Below are 24,522 nucleotides of genomic sequence, written 5' to 3'. Positions count from 1 at the left end.
ATTGGGACGTCCAAAAAGAATAAGACGTATGAAATGTTCAGCCAGGACGAGGAGCTTGCACACCCTGTCTGGCACACCATGTTGAGATGCCTTGTGCAGCTTGGTGCCATCAACAAAGCAGAACAAAATATACCTCTGTAAGCGACATGAAGAGAGAGAGGAAATTTCAGTAAGAGGTACGGACTCACCAAGAAGTGATGGATCACCACATCCAACTAAATTTTTAATCAGCTGTTTTAATCAGTGGGAAATGATGAAACTGCAGCTGAGATGACATGGGGCTTTTTAACCCACCACAGTTCACCAGCAATCTGCTCTCCACTTCTGACAGAAAAGACTTTGAGCATCTTTAGGGTAAGTGTCTTCAGGGAAGCATGGTGTCAGTACTAATAATCAAATGATAGAGATATTTTCTTGCAGAGTTGCTAATGCAGATTTTTGTCTTAACCTCCTTAGTTGTAATGAAAGAAATGTCCTGAAGTTTGCACAAGGCACATCCCTTTGGCAATGCCATCAAGTCAATGAATTTCTATGAACGTATTAACTGAGACAGTTTTAACCTGTCTGTATTCCCACGCCAGATTGCTAATTACCTCCATTTGTTTTCTATAATGGATTTCTATCTCTGTGGAGGGATTTTTGACATAAAAATTTGTTTCACTCATAGCAACAGCAAGCCTGTATTCAGATTTGTCCCTGCAAGGGCAGTGTTTTCTTTTTTTACATTTTTGAGCTCCTCAGTCCTACGAGGCAGCACCCACCACCCGAGCTACTGTAATCACCTCCTGAACCAAGCAGTTCCTGGGCTCATATACATAGAGGCAATGCCTGCGCTCAGTCATGCCCATAAAAAATCCGAAGAGATTTTACTGAGTATGATGGAAACTTGGGTTACATTGTCTTTAGATCTGTAATGTGTTCAGTACCTGAGATATTTCCCAACAATAGATGCTGTAGCACTATATTCAGTGTGTTTCAGTCTCCTCTGGGAACAACAGGGTGCTTCTCCTTCTCAGACATTTTCTCAGCCTTTATGATAAATACTGTTTAAAAACATTGCATTTTGAAATGCTGACAGGTTTGTAAAGGTAGAAACTAGTTCTGCTTTTGAGGACTGGCTGTGGCCATGGTGGTGGCAGGGAGGAGGAAGATGAAGGGTTGCAAATTTGTCCAGTTTTGCAAACCCCAATAGACTGTTTCTTCCTCCCTCTGCCCAAGCAAAGCCATCTGTCCTTCCTGCCTCCCTCTGTTTTTCCTTACTATTGAAATATCATAGAATTTTTCTTTTACATAAGTTTATATAAACTCCACTTCCCATCAAGAGCAAACTACTACCATCTCTGTCACACTAGTGCCATGTCTTTTCTTCAACAAAGTATCATTTCATCTGTATCCTTCTGTGAATTTACATTTGGCTTAAAAGTCACAAATTAGCACTTTGTCTTATCTTTACTTTGTATCAAAAGAGAATGTATTTCATTAATTGATTTTCTACCAATTTTTCTAAGTAAATAAACCACACTCTTGCCTAGCAATGACTACACAGAACCATGCTACGTACGCCACTTCTTAGTAAAAGAACCCAGAAGAGTATTAAGAAGCGGTTGCAATGACAAGCTTGCACACAGTTATGAGTGAAGGTTGATTAGCACAGTTTTCAGAAATGATCTTGGTGTTGTTTGGCCCACAAACATTCATCAGTGAAAGAACGCAAGTATCTAATATGCAAGCCACCAGCTTAGTAAGGAGTGGTGAGGATACCTACACTAATGAGGACATCAAGGTTTAGAGCAATGTACCAGCTCTCTTAGTTTTTTGTACCTGACATTCACCACTTAGGATGTCAATGATGTCATCCAGTGACATGCACTGAGGTGTAAGCTTGCTGAAAGCAGCCAAGGAATGTGTGATCTGCTGAGAATTCATTGCTGAAACCAGGTGACTTACACACACTAACCTTTATTACAGCAATTCAAATTACATATAATGTTTCCTGTATACTGTCTGATCACCTGCACAAGGCACATTATTTACTTGGTGGCCCTATATGAAGTAACATGTGTCTGCAGGACAGATCCTCTAAAGGTGTGCAGTTGTGTCATAGTGAGAGGGTCTGGTGCTTTGTCTTTGCAGAGATAGGATAAGAAACACCCTCTGGAGCAGGCAGCAAAAGACTGGAGAAGTGAGAAAAGTTGGTCTGGTACTTTTAGGATCGAAAAGACAAGAGGGATTTCTAAAACCTGAGAAGACATGAGGATGCTGAGTGGAAGAATATTTCTCTAATTAAAGGGCATTGAGAAATCTGGCTAAACTCGGCGCACACTCACAGCTGTCTACATTGGCTTTGGCATGCAGTGTGTTGTGCTCAGGGCACATGGTCAGAGGAGCATGCTGAGCCCTTTGCAGTGATTCTGAAACTCAGCACAAAGAACCCTTAAAATGTACTGCTGGGGGAGAGGAGCTGAGGCTGACAGCACAAAGAAGCTGTGAAGTTTAAACCTCGTTTAAAAGCCTCTGCAGTCACCTGAAAAACCTCACTCAATGGCTCTCAAGGGGAAGACAATTTAGAGTTGTCTTTAAAGCTTCTGAAGTACTTAAGGCTATAGATATACTTGTAGGTATGCTATGCAGCAGGAAGAGACCTGTAGCATGAAAAGGATGGAGCTGATATTCACTCTGTGCATTTGTGGAGAGGGGTCTGCTTCAGCTGAGTAAACCCCTCTATGGTTCCTCAGCCTGAGCACTGGCTAGCAGGTACATAGTGTAGGATTCATGAAGGGCACCCTGGAGAATAACTTTGAGTTGAGCAACAGCTGAAGCGAAGGCTCATTACCCTGTGGATCTCCATCATGTAAGTCAGTGAAGTGGGGGCCACCCACAGGTTAAAAACCACAGTACTGACGCAAACTAAAAAGCTGATGTGGCCATAAGCTTCTGGAACTGCCCAAATTGCTTGCATGAAGGAAAGCACCAGGACACTGTCCCATCTCCCACCACAGCTGCAGAATGCACCCTCAAAGCACTATCCTGATGCATTGGAAAGGTATAGGAAAACGGTGATGAGAAGAGGGAAATGAGCAGATAGCTGAGGTGCTTTCCTTTCTCCCTCCCTTTTCTCTCCAGAGCTCTCAGATTGGTAGGAAGGAGGGCAGTCCTGAGCTCTCCCCCTCTGGAGGAAAGCTGAGCCCCCATTTAGCACCTGTTTGGCAGATGCTCAGACCATGAAAAGCCAGAGGATACCCTGAGGTGAAATTCTATTGATGTGCATTGCTTTGAACCAATGAATATTTCACTATTGGAGGGAGGGAGAGAGAGAGAGAGAGAGAGAGAGAGAGAGAGAGAGAGAGAATATGAATCAATAATTCAGGAGTAAGGAAAGGGGAAGGGATGGGTTGGAACCACTGCTGGAGGATGCATTTCACTTTTTGAAAAACTTAACGCTCTGTATTTTTTTTCAAAGACCACCTTAATAACCTACAGTCTTTTCAGTAAAGCCTTAAAGCCACTATACTCATCAAAGGAACAATCATTCTGTGCCCCATCACTCTAATCAATGAGCAACATTTAACATAAGGCTTCAAACCACAAACTTCCTTCTGGAGGTCATCTCTGATCCAGCCTCTCTATGGAGGCAGGGGAAGGGAGAAGAGAGACAATACAGGGTTGGGAAACACTGTGAGAATAAAGAGCAAACTACTATTAATTGAACAATAAAGTCATAAAGAGGGAGGTAATATTGTTACACTAATTTAATTTTGAACTGACCCATGGAGAAAAAGACAAGATAAATGAAGGAAAAAATGAGGAGATAAAGAATTACTGATACAGAAAAAATTATCCTGGTTTTCCAGTGAAGCAAAACAAGTTGCTTTTTCTGAAACATTAAGCTGAGATCTCAGTTTCCAGGTAGAAATATCTAGAATTTCTAAGGACTTAGTAGAAACCCGTTTTGAAAAACCCATGCCTGTTTGCTTGGAAATACTGGCTCAAACTATTTACTTCTCAAAAATTTTTTTTTAAAATTATTGAAATATCTTGTGTCCAAAGGTATAAATTTAAAATCAAAATCTTCTGACTTGGGGGTTAGAATACCTTAATCACAGTAAACTTTAGAGATGGTTTTCAAATGTAAAATGGTGATATCAAAATGAAACACTTTACCACCCTAAATTTTTTTTTAAATTGAAGCTATTTCTTCATATTGCTTGGTTTTGTAATGATAAATTTCACAAAATGTTTTCCTAACCTGTTCTCTCCCTTTATGGTAATCTGTGCAAGAAGAGCAATATGCTATGTTACTTGAAGTGGCATGATACTGGATTGATGCACATTTTCTTCCGTGGACTGCACTTAGAAAATTTGGTCCTACAGAGAGAACTTGGTTTTAGAGGCAAAACTTAATATCGCCCATATGTACAAGAGGAGCACCAGTTCTTGCAATTTGTTTATGAAACCTGCATCTCTGTGAGCACTCACTTGTTCAATAAGCAGAACAAAGGCTGGAATATCCCCTTAGATTTTCTCAAAAAAAAAAAATAGCCTGAGGTGTATTTAATTCGGCAAAAGTAAAAGTACAGGCATAAGTAGGTTAACCTTAAGCAGACAAGACAGGGTTGGTCATTAATTAATTAAGTTTGCAAATTAAGTCCTGACAAAATTTCCTCTGATTTTAGCAACATTTGGTTGTCACTCCAGGTGCTTTTGTAGGAGACACTTTTTTAATGAAATAACAGAAAAAGAAAAAAGGACATTAAGTAGTTCAATATTTGGCACAGCTGGGATGAAGCTGACACATTTAGACACTAACCTATAGCATCCCTAGTGCTATATTTTTTATCCACACCTCATGGAAAACCTGGTGACCCTTTGTAGATGTCAGTGAACCCAGCATACTGCAGGATCAGGCCCATCAGGCTGTCCCTTCCATTTCTCTCACAGATAAGCCTAAAATGTTTAGGTGTATGTGAGATTAACACCCATAGGGAAATTTTTATGCACCTCTACTCACAAAAAAAGGCAACTTGTTATTTGAGGAGGAATGGATCCTAGTTAATTTTAGTCATGCGGGTACAGACCAGGACCTGCATCCAGCCTAGGGCTGGAGTGCTGATCACCTCACATCTCTTTGTAAGCAATGGAGAGGAGAAAGGACTTTAAGGGCCCAGCTCATCTGACCTGTTTGTAGTGCCAGCCAGACTGAACTGCAACCCAGAGGGCAGAGGAAAGCTGTGTGCATGAGAAGCCAGCTATGGGCTCCCGTGCTTAGGGGAATCTTGCTGTCTGCCTGAATGGATTGGTGGTAAATTAAGAAAGCAAGAAAATAAATACACAAACTTTTGGAAGCTTTCCCAGCTCCTCTAGCATTCTCAGCTGACTAGTTGTGGCTCGGCTGCCCTCAGGAGTGGGGGAGCTGGTACATCTCGAGGGTCATACCCACCTCTGTGGCTCACCTGCGGCCATTATTTGCTTCTTTTAATACTTCTTCAGTTAATTTTCTTTGCAGATTCATTCACGGGACTCATAAACATAATGACTGACATAATTTGGCGCTACACTGGAGATTTTATGGCTCCTGATATCGTTTGCAGAATCGTTCGCTACTTCCAGGTATAGAAACCTCGTGCTCCCCTGTATGCCCAAGCTGCTGTGCTTTGTGTCCCCACAGCAGGAAACCCCAACAAAAATGCTGTATAAAATTGTTCAAAAGTGCTGAATGATGAAAATTTCTATTTAAAGCTGAAACACTTTAATCAAAGCATATAAAATCTTTTTAATTTTGTGGACGAGGTAAAGGAAAAATATCGGGGTGAATACAAAAGGTGGGGGTTTTTTGCTTTTTCTCTTTTTTTGCTTTCTTTAAAAGTTTTCAAATATTCCTAGTTCAGAGTTCTTGCTGACATAATTTTCTGCAACAAATTTCTCTCAACTGCTCTCTTGTTACACCTTCTGCCCCAGGTGGTCCTTCTCTATGCCTCGACTTACGTCCTTGTGTCACTAAGCATAGACCGGTATCATGCCATAGTTTACCCAATGAAGTTCTTGCAAGGAGGTAGGAGAATTTCTGTGCCTTGTTATTGCTATGGATATTACTGGATTATTTTTTAGTTTTCAAAATTCTTAATCTTGTTGCCATGAATTATTTATTCCTGCTGTAGCTACATTTGAACTCCATTACAGTTTTTCAAATGACAAAGGAACTCTGATTTCAAGATTTACTAAACTCCACTTAGCCCTTAGCAGCGTTCAAAAGTATTGTGTTAGCAAAGAATGAAACGACATTTTAAAATGTATAGTGGTTTTCATTATTTTCCAGCATTATTAGAAGGTAATTATAGGCAAAAGTTATCTCTTGTACAACTATACTGACTATAGAAGCTGCAACAGCTATATTTTCTATTTATCCACACTAAAAAATAACTTGATGGAGAGGATGGTACTGAGAATTCATACAACAGTTTAATAAGAACTTCAAAAGATATAGCGTATAAGTTTGGACACCTACTCTTTCTTATAATTTCTTCTATTTGTTTTGGTTTGATTTATGGGTTTTTTTACAGCAGTCAAATATCGCCTGTTCTCTTAGAAGTACAGTTTAAAGAAAACTACTTCTTTCCTACAGAGACAAAGTGGGGTATTAAGTATGTTGCACTGAGTGAATAAACAGAATTAGCAGATGGGGAGGAAGAAGAACAGTTATAAGGACCATGAGGTCTGGAAAATGTGCTTTAATCAAATGCAAATATTCTTGTTTTGGAGTAATGATGGCTTTTGCCAGATGGCTCTATTCAGGGGATCAGATTAATGATCCTCTCTGGCCTTAAAAACCTATGAATCAATCACAGCCAAGGCAGTGGTGCAGCTTTGGCAGATGTTAAGATCTGAAAACTTCAAATACTTGTCTGAAATTTAGCTTGATATTCTCCAGTGTGCAGATGAACTTTATTAGGCCGGGGAGATTGATATCAAGGTTTTCTCAGCAGGCTTTGGTAAGTGTGGTGTGCCCTACAGCTCCTGCTGATGTTGCATCAGGAAGGCAGGTGCAACCAGCTGAGTGGGGCAAGATGATCAGACCTGCTGGTCTTTCTTCTTCATTGTATAGGAAAAGTAGCACTTGTTAAATTGCTGCCTGGGCACAGTAAAGAATTTGATGGTTAATCTTTGAAAAACACTTTGAAGTTGAAAAAGAACCTGCACCAAAATCACCTCAAATCTCACCTCAAATTTTCATAAAAGTCACATTTGCTATACCTATACCATTACGTTTTTTCTTTTATTTTTAAAAATGGAGAAGAGCAAACATTGCCCTCAGTCAAGGGTACCAGAGTCATCAGCTGGGTGCAGCTCTGGGCAGAGGAAAAAGCACTGACAAAACTCACCTGCCTCTGGCAAGAGTTGGCTACTCACTGATGGACAAGCAAAGACCATGTTCAAAGGGGAAAAGAAAGCATCTGTAAATCCAAAAGAAGAATCTAGAGAGATATATTTATGATAGCAACTTTTTGGAATATATATAAAATAATCACTTTTTGCAACCCAGCTACTTCTTGCAGAGGTGCCATGTGGGAGGCTTTTGAAATGCCCTCTTAGTTATTCTGCAGATAGAGAACAAAGAGATTTACAAAACTTTGTTATTGGTGATGACACAGAGAAACTTCATGAACAGTTCTGAGTCAACCTGTGGCAAATTTCTTTCCAAAATGAAACACTCATCCCCTCACAATCATTCAATCAAGAAACAAAAGAGTTGTTTCTCCTTAGTGATTTTAAAAATTATGTTTCCATGTGGCCTTGGAGTGTGATTTGAGAAAAAAAATCACACTCCAAGGCCACATGGAAACATAATTTTTAAAATCACTAAGGAGCTTTGAAAATGTCAACCAACTTTTTTTTTTAAATTGTGGTTTAGTTATTAGCTTCAAGTCCTGTTAAAAAGCATTTGCAATGAGTTGTACTTTGCACGGTTTTTGAGAAGACAGACTTTGACAGTTGAATATTTTTTATTTTGCAAACACATAAATGACCACAGAAAATAAAGGATGTGAAAGAAGTATGGCTTCTACTCCTAACACTTTTACTGTGAAGCACCTCATTCTGTAAGCAGAAAGGGGCATTAACAAAAAATGGTAAAATAAAGATCGAAAGGAAAAGAAACTGAGAAGTTATAGAAGAAGACATTTCATCGTGTTGAAAAGGCATATGCAAACAACATACAAACTAAACAAGAGGTGACAGAAGAACTGCTTAACTAAAAGAAACCCAAATAGATGTAAACTGTCCCTGGCATGGCTTTAGTCTGAAAATAATGCTAAAGTCCATCAGATCAATGAGATTCTGGAACAGCCCACTCTCTCTGGATTTAGAACCTAATTTTAAAGTGGCAGTCACTTTATCAAAGGGTTGCATAGCATTGATGTTCTTGGTGGCAGGAAGGAAAGGTCCTTCCAAGAGGTGCCTCCCTGCCACACGTTGCTGGGAGCAGAGAGATGTGCACAAAACCATTGTCACAGTGCAAGGACGGTGGGAGCAGAATAAAGGGGACAGTCACATGAAAACATCCTTTATGTGAGTCAGTGCTCACAACTGAGATTTCCACCTCAACCCTGGGAGTTAGTCTTGACCATCCAGTATGAAAAACTCTCCAGTTAAACAGCAATGTTGTTTTTTAAAGGAAAATACTGAGACTGGCTAAATAGAGTATTGTATTTCAAAATCTGATATTTTTTTTATTCCGCTTATAACAGACATAGTTCTAGTTATATGATTTGCTGGCATTTAGAGCATATTAGAGTAACTACTAAAAAAAACTCCAACAAAAAAACCCCAAACAAAACCTGCTTGTGAGGCAGCAAATCAACATTAGTCTGATAAAACAAAAGTCTGCTTCCCTGAATGCAATCACTGCCCTGTAAAGCCCTTTAGACTAGCAAGGCCATATTTTACCAAACACAAGGGACATTTTAAAACAAGAATAAATGAACATTGCAGGTAATGTTTTATAAAATACAAAGATATAATACCACTCTTGTCCAACTCAAATTGCCCACTTCAGTCCAAATTACAGTCATTGTTATACAGTGCAAATAAAATAAGGCATATTATCCAGGTATGATCTTTTTCTCTTAGAAATACACAGGTGACCCCGACTGAGACTTGTATGAATGTAGTTTAAGTTGTTAGCTCACATTTGAAGTATCCTTTCTGTCAGGAAATATTTTGCGAAATTTATTCTTAATATTCCTTTTGCTAAGTTTATTCTGTTATGCTTTGGGAAACTTTACAGTTCTCCTTCTCCTGTGCAATATTTATAGACTTAATCTAACCCTCTCACTTAGGCAGATGTCATCAGAGTTCCCTTAAGCCCTAGATTAGCAAGACTGTATTTTGCTGAACGTGGGTAGCATTTAAAAATGAGCAGGATAACTGAGTATTTGCAACTGATGTTTTATAAAGCATAAAATTACTTTTTGAATGTTTCGCCCACATGCTTTTGTATTGCTCTTTGAGCTTCAAGGAGGAAAGACATTCTTTTTGATATGCATAATTTAAAGTGATTTTCTGTTTCACCTCAAGTATTTTTTAGGGCAATAAAGTATTTGAACACCAAAGCTTCCTAGATCAAAAAAGCTGCCCCATCTGTTCCTCTCACAATCTAACTGAGGAGGACTGTCACTGAAAATCACTACTATTCCACAGATCAGCCCTTTTTCCCCACACTTTTTTAGTAGAGCTACCTGGATTTTAGCCAGAAGATACCGATTTGTGAAAATGAAAGCCTTGGGACATTTTGCTCTGATACATTGATATTTACAAAATCCCATGGATGCCACCAGGCAACATTTGGTTGCCCACTTGTTTTCCCCACTTGACAGTGGAGGAGGCCGGAAGTCAAGAGGAAGCAGTAGCCCAAATCTGTTGGGTGTTCTGGGATCCTTCAGCTCCTGTTCTTCACCATGAGATCACAGATCTCCTAGTCAATGTCTCTTGTAGCAGATAAAACAGGGCTGAGCACTTGAGCACCGTCATGTGCTATGTCTCATGGTTAGCAGTCCACTCTTGTCATGGCTTGGGCATATGCTTTTCAACAGGACGTGGGTTTGGCCCCCATCACGATACAGAGAAGTGCAGGAGATGCCCATGCTCCTCAGGACCACATTTCTGTGGGACTGTAAAGTTGTAGCTGGAGGTAAAGGCAGCTGGGTGTGCAGTTCTGTTCTGATCCTGAACTGAGGCATTTTCTTTTTCCTGATAGAAGAGGTTTTGCAATCTTTCTCACTTCAAGGTGCATCAATAGGCAGGCAGTAGGGCAGGCCTGCAGTCCTTTACATCCATTCACAAGGTTCTCTTGGTAGCATAGAGGAACCATTTACATTTCATTTTTCTGACTTACTGACCCTGGCCAGTGCCTTTCTCATAGTGTTTCAGATTCAACAGACCCTAAGCATCCTTAAATAAAACTTGTAAAGTACAAGCCCATAATGACATGATTATTTATCATGAGAAAGAGATGAAATCCCTTTTTTCCTTCATAGTCTTTTCAGCATCAGCCAATTGAAGCCTAAAATTCCCTTTCTTTACATGATTACCTCCTCCTCCCTGCCTCTCTGTCAGTACTGCTGCAAGGGTTCACTCTCACCAACAACCCCATTAACACTGTCTGTTTGACTCTGTTGCACAGAAAGACAGGCGAAAGTGCTTATTGGAGTGGCCTGGAGCCTCTCTTTCCTGTTTTCCATACCAACTCTGATTATTTTTGGGAAACGGCAGCTCTCCAACGGAGAAGTGCAGTGCTGGGCTCTCTGGCCTGATGACTCCTACTGGATACCCTACATGACAGTGGTGGCTTTCCTGGTGTATTTCATTCCTCTGATCATTATCAGGTAAGCCTGAACCGCAATCAGCAAGCATGTGGTAAAAGCTGTCAAGTGTGCAATCAGCATAATGCCTTAATTTCTACTCATTCATTACAATTTCATTTCCATGCCTGCTGTATAGCTGCTTCGGTTTTTATCACATAATACATGGGTTGCTGTACTTGCCCTGGGTGTTCTCCATGTGGTATTAAGAGCCAGAAACATTTTCTCTGAAAAGAGGAATGAATCTCTAAGTGTGTCCACTTATCTCCACAGCTTCAGGCTTGAAAGATACTTCCATAAATCCAGTATGAATATCTACTTATTATTACAAAAGATAATTTTAATGAAAGCACAGGAAACTACATTTAACACTAATTATAGTAAAATTAAATTGAAGTGCTCTCAAGCTTCACAGTTTTAGACAAGTATTCCTTCACCAGGATTGGAAAGAAACCTCCAAGCATTTGAAGTTGCCAACCACTTTTAAAATAGGAGCAAATACAATTCTTCCTGTTTTGTTATGGGGAACCTAAGCTGCAAATATTTGAGACTGATTTGCCCCAAATCACAAAGGCAATCTGCTGCAGAATCTATTTTAAACTGAGGCCAACCAATAACCCAGACTGTGCCCAGTGATCAGTGAAGTTTATTACCTCCCTCTAGGGCACTGCCATTAGTTGACGTTAAACAAAAATTATCTAGCCATGAGGAGTAACCAACGCAAAGGAGCAGCCAAAATCTGATGTGGAAGGGGATTGAGGTTTCTTAACTGCCTAGAAAGGCTCCCAGTGGCAGTAACTTGTTCTCTGAGCCCTTATCTTTCTTTCCCCCCCTTTTTTTTTCTCTTTCAGTAGCAAGGTTACTAGGATTTCTTGGTGTCCATCTCTTCTTTTTAGCAGCAAAGAAGACTTGCTGGGACTCCTTTTTCCCCACGTAATTTGATGACAGGCTGTTTGGACTCTAAGAGGGGAATTACGTTTGCATGTCCCTTGGATATATCTCTCAGTCCATCTGCTTTTCCAACAAGTGATGAGCCATGAGTCTCTGTTAGCTTCCTGCTCATTAGCACCCCGGGTGAGAGCAGGGTGGGGAGTGGAAGAAGGTGCTGACCTTTTCCAGCTGATGACAAGACTGGCTACAAAAGCTAAATGCCTTGAAGTTTTTTACTGTTTTATCATGGATATTAAGTTCTACACCTTTTAATAGAAACAAGTTTATCTTTGATAGAATCAAAACCATGTGATACTTGAAGTCACCTGACTTTTTGATATGGATTCAACATGGACTGGTATTGCTCCCTAGAGAGAAGGGATGATTATAACACTTTGCTCTTAACATGTCAGTTTGCTAAACCTTCTATTTTTGCGCCAGATTGCACAGATATAATAAATAAAATCATGAAAATTCTCCTTAAAGAAAGGATGTGATAGCAATAGAGAAAAATTACTCCCAAGTTGTCCAATAGCTCTTCCTTCCTGGATAGGATCATTTCTCTATATGTTGTCCTGTCTCTTAAAGCAGCCTAGTTTTAAATAAACCAAAAAAATATTCTTGGGAATATGTAAATAAAAATTTGGGTAGATCTGCAGCCCAGCACTAGCAGCAAAAAAAAATAAACACACACTGAACAGGCAAAAAGCAATTTAAGAGTGGAAAGAAATGGCACAAGAGAACTTTGAGGATGACTGTTACTATTAGAGGGATTCTTTAATGAGCTTTCTCAAGTAGCTAGCAATCAGGAAATTCTAGCCAGCATTTAAGTTTTTTAGAAAAAGACCCACAGCCTGTCCAGTTACCAGTCATTCCATAGGTGTGTGAAACATCTCTTTCCCCCTCAAACATACAGATTTGCATGCTTTCTATTACAGACCAGCTACTCCTTTTTACATGCCATATATACTTGTTTGGCAAGAAAAGACAAGTTACAGAGCAACGAATATTTCAGAGCTGTTGACATTATACTCCCCTCCTCCCTGCCAAAGGAAGATATTCAAACCAGATCAGCTCTGTGACTTGCTTTACAGTAAATCCCCAGAAGCAAGAAGGTGATGAAGACATGAGAGGAAAGGGAAAGGCAGTGAAACTGGCATTTCATGAGATTGCCCTGACAGCTGAGACATGAATAAAACATCCTAAAATTTTTGTGCCTTTAACCTTAAGCAACTTTCACACAAGAAGTTTATGGCAGCTCAGGAACTTGAAACACTGGCCTTGGAGGCAGGGGGCAGCGCAGTGCCGGTTGCTGTCCAGACACATCCCTGGTTTCAGAGTATATTAATACAAATGCTCCTGTGTCAGCAGAAGTCAGATTTTTGACATGTCCTAAGTGGTGTCTGGCACTGGGAGGAAGGAAGGGGAGTGGTACAGGGAAAGATTTTTTGGTGCCTATTTATTTCTAGTTGTCAGTGATACCATTTTGTTCAGAACACAGAGGATGGTCTAGAACTACAGAAAAAGAGGATTATCATCAGGGCAAGGTCAGCTGAGACATTATGAAAAAATGCCATGCAATTTGGAAAGAAATGGCTATTTTTTAGAATGTTTTTTCAAGTCTCAAGCATAAAAGTGAAGGTTGCAACTTCCCAGCTGAGGTATCTGTAAAACATCTGTCAATGCAGCCTGAAGGTGTGACATCCATTTTCTCAAAAATTATTGGCAGTCCAGGAGTTTAAAGCTAATCCACCTGATGTGGCTGCAGCAAATAAATACTCTGGTAAGCAGTCTGTGGCTCAAGAACAACAGGAATGGCTGTTAATATCTGCAGGGACTCACTTTCTCTGCAAATGTTTTGTTCCACCTAATACTTTCAGATACACAGTAGGTTTGATGATAAATGAGACACGATTTCATAAGGGTGAGAGAGATCATGTGCATCTTAGTTGTGTGTTACTCTGTCAAGAGATTAATTGTAAAAATGAAAGGTTTTATTTAGTAAATGAAGGAAGGCATTTTGTGATTTATTTTTTTTAATGCTCTTTAGCTGAAGATGTTACCTAAAAAAGGCCACAACATAATGACAGAGAGAAGATCCATAGATGTGCACTGAAAAGTCACATAGATGTGACTGAAAAGTCAAGGACCAGTATCTAAGAAGGTGTGACTACATATAAACCAGAAACCAAGGCACAAGACACACTTACTGAGTCAGTAAGGCAGGGTGCACACAGGGAAAAAAATAAAATCTTTTCTGCAAAAATTCATATTGTTTGCACAGCTACTTTATTTTCTCTGCTGAAGCACTCTGATTTAGCTGCACGGCAGGTGCCTGATGCAATGTGGGACACTGGCTGGCGGAGTTAATTCTTAATTAGTTCTGCTGCCTGAATTTGCTGAAACCCAAACCTCTAGAGCAAAGCTGTTCACTGATGACAGCACTTTTTTCTGGTGCTGTTCATCTGAAGTGCATAAAAAGGATAAAATCTTACTTTTCAGGTGCAGGACTTAATTCCACACTAGATACACTGCTTTGGCTGAGCTGTTTTCACTTTTTACAGTCCAGACACCACCATCTTTCAGATTCTCTCATCCATCCCTCAGCTCTCTCAGTAGAGCTGATTTTACATGTTCCTGACAGCCTTCAACTAACTCACAGGAGTTGTGCTATTCATAACACTGCAGCCCATGGAATGAATTATTTAGCTGATAACCTTATGCTCAGTCTGGAAAATCCTTCCACTGACAAGCTAAACCCCCAGATGTGGTGTGAGCACTTAGATTCCAAGCCAAAACATCAAACAAGAAAACATTCTGTCCCCCTGTTTTGTTTGGGGTTTTTTAAACATATATTTAAAAAGGTAATTTATGAAGAAAACTGCAACAGCCTGAAAGATTTAAATACTTGTGAGGTCTATTCCTACCACTTCTTCGCAACTGGGAAATCAGCAATCAGTTATCAAACAGCTTGTGGTTTTTTAGCAAGTTTTTTCATCTGATTATAATACAAATGAAGAAGACGTGAATAATGAAAACAGAATGAAAAGCTGTTATTAGTATTTTTAACCCAAGCGTGTGGTTATCTCTGAGAGATGAAAAAAGGGGAGAATATTTGTTCTTTTAATGTAAAATCTTTCCTTGTCCCCCCTATTTCAGTGTCGTACAGGGAGAGCCACAGATCCCGAATCAGGTATTTCTATACAGTGCTTAAAAATTTGTTCTGTTCCCTCTTATTTACACTATTCTACCACTTCTGCAGTTGATATTGTCAACCTACCAAACCTCAGAAAATTCAGAAAAAAGTAATTAGGGAACCTGCAATAATTAGTTCTCTCCTATTTGAGGACAAGTGTCATCAACTATAACCAAAGCCTTTTCTCCTATGCTGAAGTACACCAAGAAAAGCTCAAATGGCATCTGTGATAGTTGAAAACTGGGGCATTGCTGAGCAGAGGTTAGATACAGGTCAAGTTTGCTCTCCTGCAAATAGTTGCATCTGGGCCCATCAGATCCTGTGATGGGGAGACAGGACAGCTACTGGGTTTCTATTCTGTATCACTACTCTGTCAAAACATAATTATATTCTGGTACTTGAGTGTTCAGAAATTCAGAGGGGTTTTAGCTGTTATTCATGATTGCTAAATATATTTTTATATTATGAATGTAATACATAGGCATTTATCTAATATAATTGCAAATTCATGTTTAAAAAAAATTGCTAAACCTCCTCTTGAAGCATAGAGGAAAAAATATCCATCTGCTGTTTAAAATCTAAACTCCAAAGAGAACATTTGCTTTGGAGCAGCTGAAAAATAATTAGAAGAGAAAAACCAGAATTGACTAAAAGGAAATATACGGAATTAAACCCAAGGTATTGTAATGAAATAAAAAAATAGATTAAATAAAAGGTATTTCTCTGAATTAAATAAAGGAACTAGAAATACCATTAATAATAATACTAAAGGTCATTTTTTGAGCTTGATTCAGTGAGCACATTCATTTTTGCCTGCAATTTCCATTTCTAAATAAGAAAGCATAGATCCTGCACATATGTTCTAATATCTGCTCATCTCTTCATTTACCCATCACATATACATGCAATGGTTTGTTCAAATGAGATTACATATGCCTTTTTTTTTTTAGATAAGCAGCACTGTAAATTAGCTACCATAAAACAATGCAGCTGCATCACTTTGCACAAATAAATTATAAGGAACAATAGGCAACGCTGGATGATAAATAGAAGCATTTAGCAGGGAGCCTAAGTGCACTTTTGCCATGGTAAAGGCTCATTTTACTAGAAAATATTGAGGCTGGATGGGATACTGTCATAATGCAATTATTTACTTAAAATAAATAATCCGTGGTTAAAGAGTGGGCAGACCAATAACTCTTATGATTGATAATACGAATATACAACTTTACCAGAAGACAGTTCATTTTCCAAAAAAAGTGATCCATGAATTAAAAATAAAGATGGGGTGGGACTATTCATGTATGACTAAACATAAGTTACATATTTACTTGATAAAGAATGCTGTAATTACCAATGAGGCTTATTAAACAACACCATTAACTAATAAGACGCAATGATGAAAATGGATCTTAGTCCCTCAGAATTTGGATCATGTTAAGTCGTTTTTGGAGATGCAAAGAATTTCCTTTTCTCAGATATATCCATAATGTGAACAATATTCTTGTATTTTCCTGCCACCTCTCAAGATATGCATTTTATCAGGGCTAGAAAAATTGTCACATTTTCAGATCAACAGCATGTCCTTTTTATCCTGTGGTCTTCAAGGCCTGAGCAGCTCCTTTTCAAAATATCTTGGATGAATTTTCCATTCAAGTTTGACTACTCCACGATAAATAGTACTCTTTCATTAGTTTGTCACCTAAAAATAATGGGCCACAACAACTCATATAGTATTTTCATATCACAGTGTGTATTACAATGACTAGAGCACATGTTTCTGTAGCCCCCAAGAAACCTCAGCGAGGGCTTTAAGACCAGTGCACTCTGTGCTTACAGATACAAAGAAACGTGACAACATCTGGACCTAAAGAACTGTACATCATATCTCTCAGTGCTTTCAGTGGAGACAAGAGCAAGCAGCATGCAGACATGTTACATGGGTTGAAAAATGGGTTTGTGGCAATGTGTATTGTGCTTTTACACTTGATAGTGAAAGCTGAGCAGCTTGACATGCAGAGGAAGGGAACCGATATTACAATACGGTCAGAATGGTGCAGACCGCTGCCAAACACCCCTCTGAATACCAGTTATCATCTGTTCCCTGTTACTCTTTGCTCATCTGCCACTTCGATTTCCAAGTGGGAATTTCTTCCCACCCTTTGAGATCTGACCAACTTCCACATTCTCCTTCAGCTGCCTTTTACAGAAAGAAAGGAGCTACAAATGCATTCTGAAAAAAAATTGTTTTTCTGTTGTAAGAAAAACACAACTTCTGTTCCATAAGTGTTTTACTCTTGCGGCTTTGAAACACACATGCAGTTGCCTTCTATGATCTTAAGATTTAGGTGACAAATTTCTGGAAACTCCAGTTTCTTAGCTCCATGCCAACATTTCTATGGGGAAAAAAAATTGGTTAGGCACTAGTACGAGTTAGGCACTCTTTGGAGTCCCAGAGAGATCAAATCATAAAGGCATAATTGTGGCTGGCAAAACCATCACTCAGAAGATTACCTAGCATAACAAGTGACTTGGCTTTCCTGACACCCACCTTGAGCATCCTTACACCACCCCTGGTCCACTCCTGATAAGGAAAGCTCCAATGGTTTCAGCTATAGAGATATGAAAGATGAACAGAGGCAAAAACACCAGCACAAACCCACTATGTTGGCAGCACTTTATAAACCTCTGGATTAAAACAGGAATTCAGCTTTCCACTGGAGTCCTAAAAATTAGGGATACAAATGAATCACATGTAATCTCATATGTGAAATGCCAATGAAGACAAAAAATGCTGTAACTATCTGGCAAAAGGCATGTTCCTACCAGATTCTGCAGCTAAGAGGGAAAGCATTCTGGGATCAAAAGGAAAGCAAGTGAGGAGCCTGACTTTATAATTCAATCCTTGTGGCACTTGGCTGGAAGTAGGAAGTCTGACTATTTTGACTGCAGAATTAGACCTCTTTGTCCTGATGCTTAAGCAGCTCTGAACATGTCTTGCTGGACACAGGCAAGTCTGCATCAGAGGGGACATTGTTTCAACTACAAATACAAAGGCCAGGCTAGAGATAGCAGGTTAGGGAGAAAATAGAAACAGGATTTTTAAGAATTGGCTGGAAATTGTTTTGAGATTACAACAATTATCATTATAATACATTCTTATTCATTGGAACAATCAAAGGAGAAATAATATGGGAATTTTCCACCATTGTCAGTACAAAGTAGAAAGAAACTCTCAAGTGTATGAGCTGTTAAATAAACAGCCTCTTGAAAAGCCAGGAGATAAAAGGAAAATGTTCAATTCAGCTGGGAGCCAAGCTGGACCTTTGAGGAGGTTAAGGAGAGCAACTTGTAGTCCACAGCAACTGCATGCAAACCCCCCACTGGGCAAAGATGTTACGGCTCCACTGCACAGCCCAGACCGCACAATGAATCTACAGCTCTCACATACTATATCTGGAAACCAGATGGCTCAAACTTCCACAGAAAGGAAACCTCCAAATTTCTAGTAGCTTTTTGAGCACAAATATCACCTTTGCAAGCGTGTCTAGCAATTGATGGTGCTGTAGGAAAGGCTCATAAATCAATCTGAAAGGTCTAGTAAGACTAATGCCTCTTCTGACAATGAAAATAAACCAAATAACAGTAAGACACGTTTTTGCCTCTATAAAACACCCTGAAACAATGTTCTTAGTTGCACCTTTTTCACAGAGGGACCACTAAGGTTTAAGGCAATTAATGCTCAGGCTGCCCCAAATTCTCCAGAGCACTGTGTTGTATTGCAAATGGTACATAACGACTCCTGTTATGATGCTTGGATTTTACATCAGGAAAACATGGCAACCTGAGTGCATTAGCTGAAATATTCTTAAGTCATTTTTTGTCTTCCTTAGCAAACCAAAAAGGAAAACAGCAGTCAAAGGTATGCTGTTGCTTAGTGATTTTAGCTGCACGTTATGCACACTTGCAGGAGAAAAGGCAGTCAGAGCAAGGCCTCGTATCTTTGGCATATAAACTGCTGAAAAGGTAACATCCTCAAGGAGGATGTGGGTTCAAACGGATCTTTGGCCTGAAAAAATTATTTTTACCTATTCCATACTAAACGAATGGAAGTTCAGATTGGTTATTGCCTTAGGGAAAGATCATAACTATCCAAGGTCATTGTGCACTAGGGTACTTTTCATCTATTCCCATGGAAAGTATATATTTCTCTCTAAATATGCAAATTGTGGTGGATCTGGTTTTGAATCATCTATCTGATACTTCTGTCCTCCTTGATTTCCACCACAGGACCTTGAGACCCAAAACTGAGCACTTCTGTATTTAACTGCATTTCTCGGGGATCTCGCCCCTATCAAATTCCCCAGGGTACCATTTTATTATTCATTAGCTTCACACTCACAAAGTAACACCAAAACAGAAATGTACATATAGCAGTACCAGGTCCCTCCCCCTGCTTCCCTCTTTTCAAAGCTAGTGTCCTGGGGCTGGTACCCAAGAGGATTTGGCTTTGGTTAGCTCAAAATCCCCACTGAGCTCTTGCCTGTGAGATTTTGGCCTAATCACTGCCTTCCTCTGAGCCTCAGATTTGACATCTACAAAGCCAGGACAATCATAAGGACTCCCGTGGTGAAAACTCTTCAGATCTGCTTCAGAAAAATACTATGTGAGAGTCATATCTTATTTACTATTGTTGTTGCCATTTATTATTTTTATTCCTGTGCAGCCCCATCATCTCAATGAACTCCTTACACATAGATAAGTGTAATCATAGAGCACAAATGACCCGGGATGCCTGCTAAATTTACTGTGCCTAATAATACCAATGACTCTTTCCCTTCTGCAGCGTCATATATTCAATCGTGATTCGAACCATCTGGATGAAGAGCAAAGCTCAGGCTGTCATCCTATCCAGCTGTCCTGGTGAGTCTCAGCATGCACGTGACTCCAGCCTCATGGTTCAATTCCGGCTGGTTCTCACAAATCTGGGAATGCCTGGATGTGCAGTGTTGTGTTGGGCCCCCATCACAGCAGTGGAAATGGGGTTTCTGTAAATGTTCATTCATAACTCTTTTCTACATTGTTTACCTTCTTTGCTTTGACACTAAGCCCTCTTTAGAGAAACAATAGGAAAAATCTGTGAGAAAATTATTAAAAAGTGAAAACTACTTATTCTAGAACTTAGAATTCCTATTCCTAGACCTTTGTCCATTTTCAGAATAAATATTTTCTAGCATATACCTAGGTAACACTTTTTCTGTGTTTTCGCATTTCCTTGGCAAATCTGGATTTTGCTCAAGATCAGAAATTCTTGGCCACAGAAGGCTATAAAATGAGTGAGCATTCCATCCCAAGACTATAAATGCCAAAATGTTTCAGAAAGATCTACTCTGATTACATTTACCTTTTTGATTTTGGGTGGCTCAGGTTTTAAGGGTTCAACTTGAGCAGACTTGAAAGTGCCCAAATTTCAGGAACTACTGAGCTCCTGACTGACACCAGGGAAGGATGGGGCTATGTATTCCTGTTCTGCCTGCCAAGGTACACACTCACACATCCACACACCAGCCCTATTCTCTTACTAGCTGAACTCTTCTTTCCCCAGGTGGCACAACCTCTGCTGGCTGCACCAGTCGTGGGTTCATATCAAGGGCAAAAGTGAAAGCTATCAAGTACAGCATTGTAATTATCCTTGGTAAGTGAAAAGCCCCTCAGTTGATAGCTAGGGAGGATGCTGACATGAGGAAGCTGCTTCTCCCTAGCAACCTCCATCAGCAGCAGACAAAGTGCAGTAGATAGCTCAAAGAAGGAACTTAGATCCCTGACTTGCCTTCTGACCCTGTCCTTCCTCTCTCCTCTGGCTGACACACTCCTATTTTAGGCATCTGACATAAGCCTCAAATGAAATTATATGCACAGCATTAAGAAAGTAAAGAAGAGACAATGTCTAAAAGGAAAAAGGAAGGGGTCATCTCCTTCCCATCCAGACTGCTGAAAGATTTGGCAACTGAGTTGTCTTTTAGGCTTAGAGACTATGTATGGCGTGTGAGCTGCTGGGCTGGTGCAAGGCAGAGGAAGGAGAGGCAAGATGTGGAGCGATTGCATTTGATGTTACAGGTGTGTTGCCTGCCGAGATGGAAAGAATGAACTCTCCTTTCCTGACTGAGCAACAGATGACTCAGTGCAGGCATTCTCTGTCTCCCAGGGAAATTACATTATTCTGATGCAATTAGGAGGCTGATATTCTATCTCAATAAATAAAACCAGCGTCACACAAGGCTTGTGATTAACTGCAGCGAAATGCAGGAAAGCGACCAAAGCTGTTTACTCTCGAGGGCTGACAATCATCCCCTGACACTGAAAAAGAGATTGCTTCTCTTTCCAATACTGTGCAAAATTCAGATTGGAGGATACTGTGATAATAGCCACTACTGAGTTGCTTAGCTCACCGTGTAGAGGTAGTGTCTGCAGACGTGAGAGAGGGTGGTGTGATTCATACCTTTCATAAGCCCAAGAACAGCTTCTTTGTGTCTGAACTTTTCTGAGAAAGATTTTGTCAGATGCAACTACTACTGCAAGGCCATCAGGTGTTAAGATCTCACATGGATGGTCAGTATTTCAGTGTACCTTGGTAATATTAGGCACGCAGCCTCTCTTGATGTGCAAACAGGTAACTTAAAAGTTCTGCACAGTTAGTGCTATGATCCACATGCTGGGACTGTGTACTGCTATTTTATGGATATCTCTGCATAGACACCTCCTGTTTGGTTACTCTACAATACAGGAGGTGAGTTTACCTCTTCCTGGCACTTTCAAGGAGCACTCAGCTAGGTGCCAGAGAAGAAATACTGATTAATGTGACAAGAAACAGGCATGAGGTCACTCTTCTGTCTCATCTAGGTCAGGAAGAGATCGTGTCTGATTTTACAGATTGTTTGCAACCCAGGTACTTATAGGTTGTTGAGTGAACTGCCTGTCACAGTATTTCTATGGAAATCCTGAATCATAAGCCTTTGTGAGAAGAGATGACACAAAAATTTGTGAAGGACAGATTCATTCCCTATGTTTGCAAATAAAGGTAGATCTGTGACCTTTTTTTTCCCTACCACCTCTGAAAAAAACCAGAGGCTATGAGCAATGGAGTCTTCTTTTCCCTTCCTCAAATTCATCTCTCAAATGGCAGTACAGGAAATTAGAGAATCTTCCTGCACATTCCATGTACACAGCACCTCCAGCCAGCATACCAAATGACATGTTGGTTTGCTGTAATGTGGTGTGAAAGAGTGTCATTCCTTGCTCCTGGGTGTCTGAGAGCCTTCTTTTAATAGGTGGCTATGACAGGCAGTGCTGTCACGGAGCAGCGCTTCGGCTGCGTGTACATTTAGATTGGCTGCTCACTCAGGGGACCATTAAAAGAGCACTTCACTATAACTGATGAAGCTTTAACTGGCTACCTATTTACCCTTTATGCATTGTGTAGTGTTCTGAAGTGTCTAAATATGTCTAAAGGGAGCATTCTAAACGCTTAGAGGAGTACACATAATATATTTTATAGGCATTAAAATAAAAATAAAGACAAATAAAAGCACAATCTAATAACTATTCTCTTAAATAAGATCCTGAATAGCGAGAGGGTTTTTTGCATAAACAAATATTTATGTGTTATGACAGTCTCTCCATGAGTGTGTAATTGCCTCCCTAAATTGCTCAACTATCCAACGTCAAGCTCTTCCTCTCTCTCTCTTCTGCAGCATTTGTTCTCTGTTGGAGCCCTTACTTTCTTTTTGATATCCTGGACAACTTCAACATACTCCCTGAGACTAAAGAGCGCTTCTTCGCATCCGTGATCATTCAGAACCTGCCAGCCTTGAACAGTGCCATCAACCCCCTCATCTACTGCTTCTTCAGCAACCGCCTCTGCCCCCCTTTCGAGTATTGCTCCTTTACTGTCACTCTGATTACCCCCTAAGAAGGGAGGGAACACAAGCACAGTCCGTAAGCTGACTAACTATTTTTTGTCCGTTTTAATTCTGATCATTCCTTATTTTTTACAGGGAAAGAAGAACTCAAAGGCTGGGAGGGACTTTCCGGGAAAGGAGTGATGGAGGGCAGAAGTTGCAGGTCCTGTCCAAACCGGAATACATCTAGCACAGACGATGCTCCGCAAAGCCACGCTGGAACCTGTACCGAAGACAACAGAGGTCCCCACAAGCCCTGTCATCGTGAAGCAGATGGACACTGACTGGCAAGAGCCTGCAACTTGCTGCTCTTGTGCATCTTACAGCACATATATTTTGGATCGGCACTGCAGCTTCAGCAATCTCACACTGCCAGTGCCAAACTCAGAGCAAGGGTTTTGTCTGCCTCTGTTTTGAGGCTTCATCTTGGCCCTCTGTTTAAAGCAAGTTGTAATCTATGCATGCTCCAAACAGCAAAAAAAAAAAAAAAAAAAAAAAAAAAAATAAAAGGTGTCTAGTCAGAGTCTTCTCTATTTTCCAGGAGTTGCTAAAAGCCATCTACTGTACCATCTGGCTCATATAACTGATAGAGTGTTTACAAATAATTACAGAGCAAGGACCCCAGTTAAAATGAAAGCACTGGCACTTTTCCAATGAGAACACACCCCTGCCACTCAATTATATATTATATCTGTTTTCATACAGAACCACTTACAAAGTCATAGCCAGACAAGAGGGGAATGAAGGTTTGGGTCACTGCCTGTCACATCTCCTGGCCTAGCTTCTCAGCTCATGCCAGCCACACCATCCCTGTAGCTCTTCTTCCCCATCCAGTGCGATATTTCCCTGCTGTGCTACCTTGGCACACAAGTGGCACCCCAGGATCCCAGAAGGGCTCCACATGACACATCCAAATAATCATTTATTTCTGGGCTACTAAGAAAGTGTTTGCCAGTCCCTCCCAGACCCCATGGTTCATCCCACGAACAGATCTTTATGTGCTTCTGTGACAAAGGCCCTGAACAGTCTTTTCAGGGCCCTATGGGGAGTTGCCATACAGGGCACTTTGTCACTGCAGACTAATCTCGCCACCCACACAGCAGCATTTCCCTACCCCCTACCCTATGTAAATCATCCCTGCCACTTAAATCATGCAAGGAACCATACATATCTTTGCACAAACTCAGAGCTTGAAAAAGACCCAAGTGAAACCATAAAACTCGAATTACATTTAGAAAAAATTAGCTGTTGACGGTCCAGTCTTGTAAACTCATTGTGAGGCTCACAGAACACCATCCGTCAGGCAAAGCTTTGCTGCACAGCACCCAAGCAGTTGGGCATCCCCTTCCCCCAGCCCTCAGGGCATCCTCCCACCACACTCTTCTCAAGTTTAAGGAGAAATTTCTCACGCAGGTTAAGTGGGTGGGGGAATGATATTAACTCCAATGCTCATTTTGCCACAAGGCAGCTTGAAGTGTTTGTGCGATAATACGCTCTAACCAGCTGTATGGCAAGTGTATTTGTTTCCACTCAGTAAAAAAATTATTCTTACTTAAGTGGAGTCAGTATTAAAACCTTTTTTTAT

The 24,522-nt window shown here is 40.3% G+C and overlaps 1 protein-coding gene across 2 annotated transcripts in view; it reads left to right on the top strand.

Annotated features, from left to right (window-relative positions):
• NPSR1 (neuropeptide S receptor 1) overlaps window positions 1-23,325 on the top strand; it is a 56,212-nt gene extending 32,887 nt beyond the window's left edge. The window contains exons 3-9 of one of the 2 annotated variants that reach the window (XM_018075226.2): window positions 5,504-5,607; window positions 5,956-6,049; window positions 10,676-10,877; window positions 19,826-19,902; window positions 20,585-20,674; window positions 22,731-22,911; window positions 23,034-23,325. In XM_018075226.2, coding sequence (XP_017930715.1) covers window positions 5,504-5,607; window positions 5,956-6,049; window positions 10,676-10,877; window positions 19,826-19,902; window positions 20,585-20,674; window positions 22,731-22,911; window positions 23,034-23,127 — 842 coding nt within the window. In that variant the 3' untranslated portion in view covers window positions 23,128-23,325. The remainder of the gene's footprint in view (window positions 1-5,503; window positions 5,608-5,955; window positions 6,050-10,675; window positions 10,878-19,825; window positions 19,903-20,584; window positions 20,675-22,730; window positions 22,912-23,033) is intronic. The other variant, XM_008921093.3, reaches the window with a different exon arrangement.
• The last annotated feature ends 1,197 nt before the right edge of the window (window positions 23,326-24,522 follow it).

The sequence above is a fragment of the Manacus vitellinus genome, unplaced genomic scaffold (genome assembly GCF_001715985.3).
Source record: "Manacus vitellinus isolate BGI_N305 unplaced genomic scaffold, ASM171598v3 scaffold_3_pilon, whole genome shotgun sequence".
NCBI classification, from domain to species: domain Eukaryota; kingdom Metazoa; phylum Chordata; class Aves; order Passeriformes; family Pipridae; genus Manacus; species Manacus vitellinus.
This window is presented reverse-complemented; position numbering and strand designations above follow the sequence as displayed.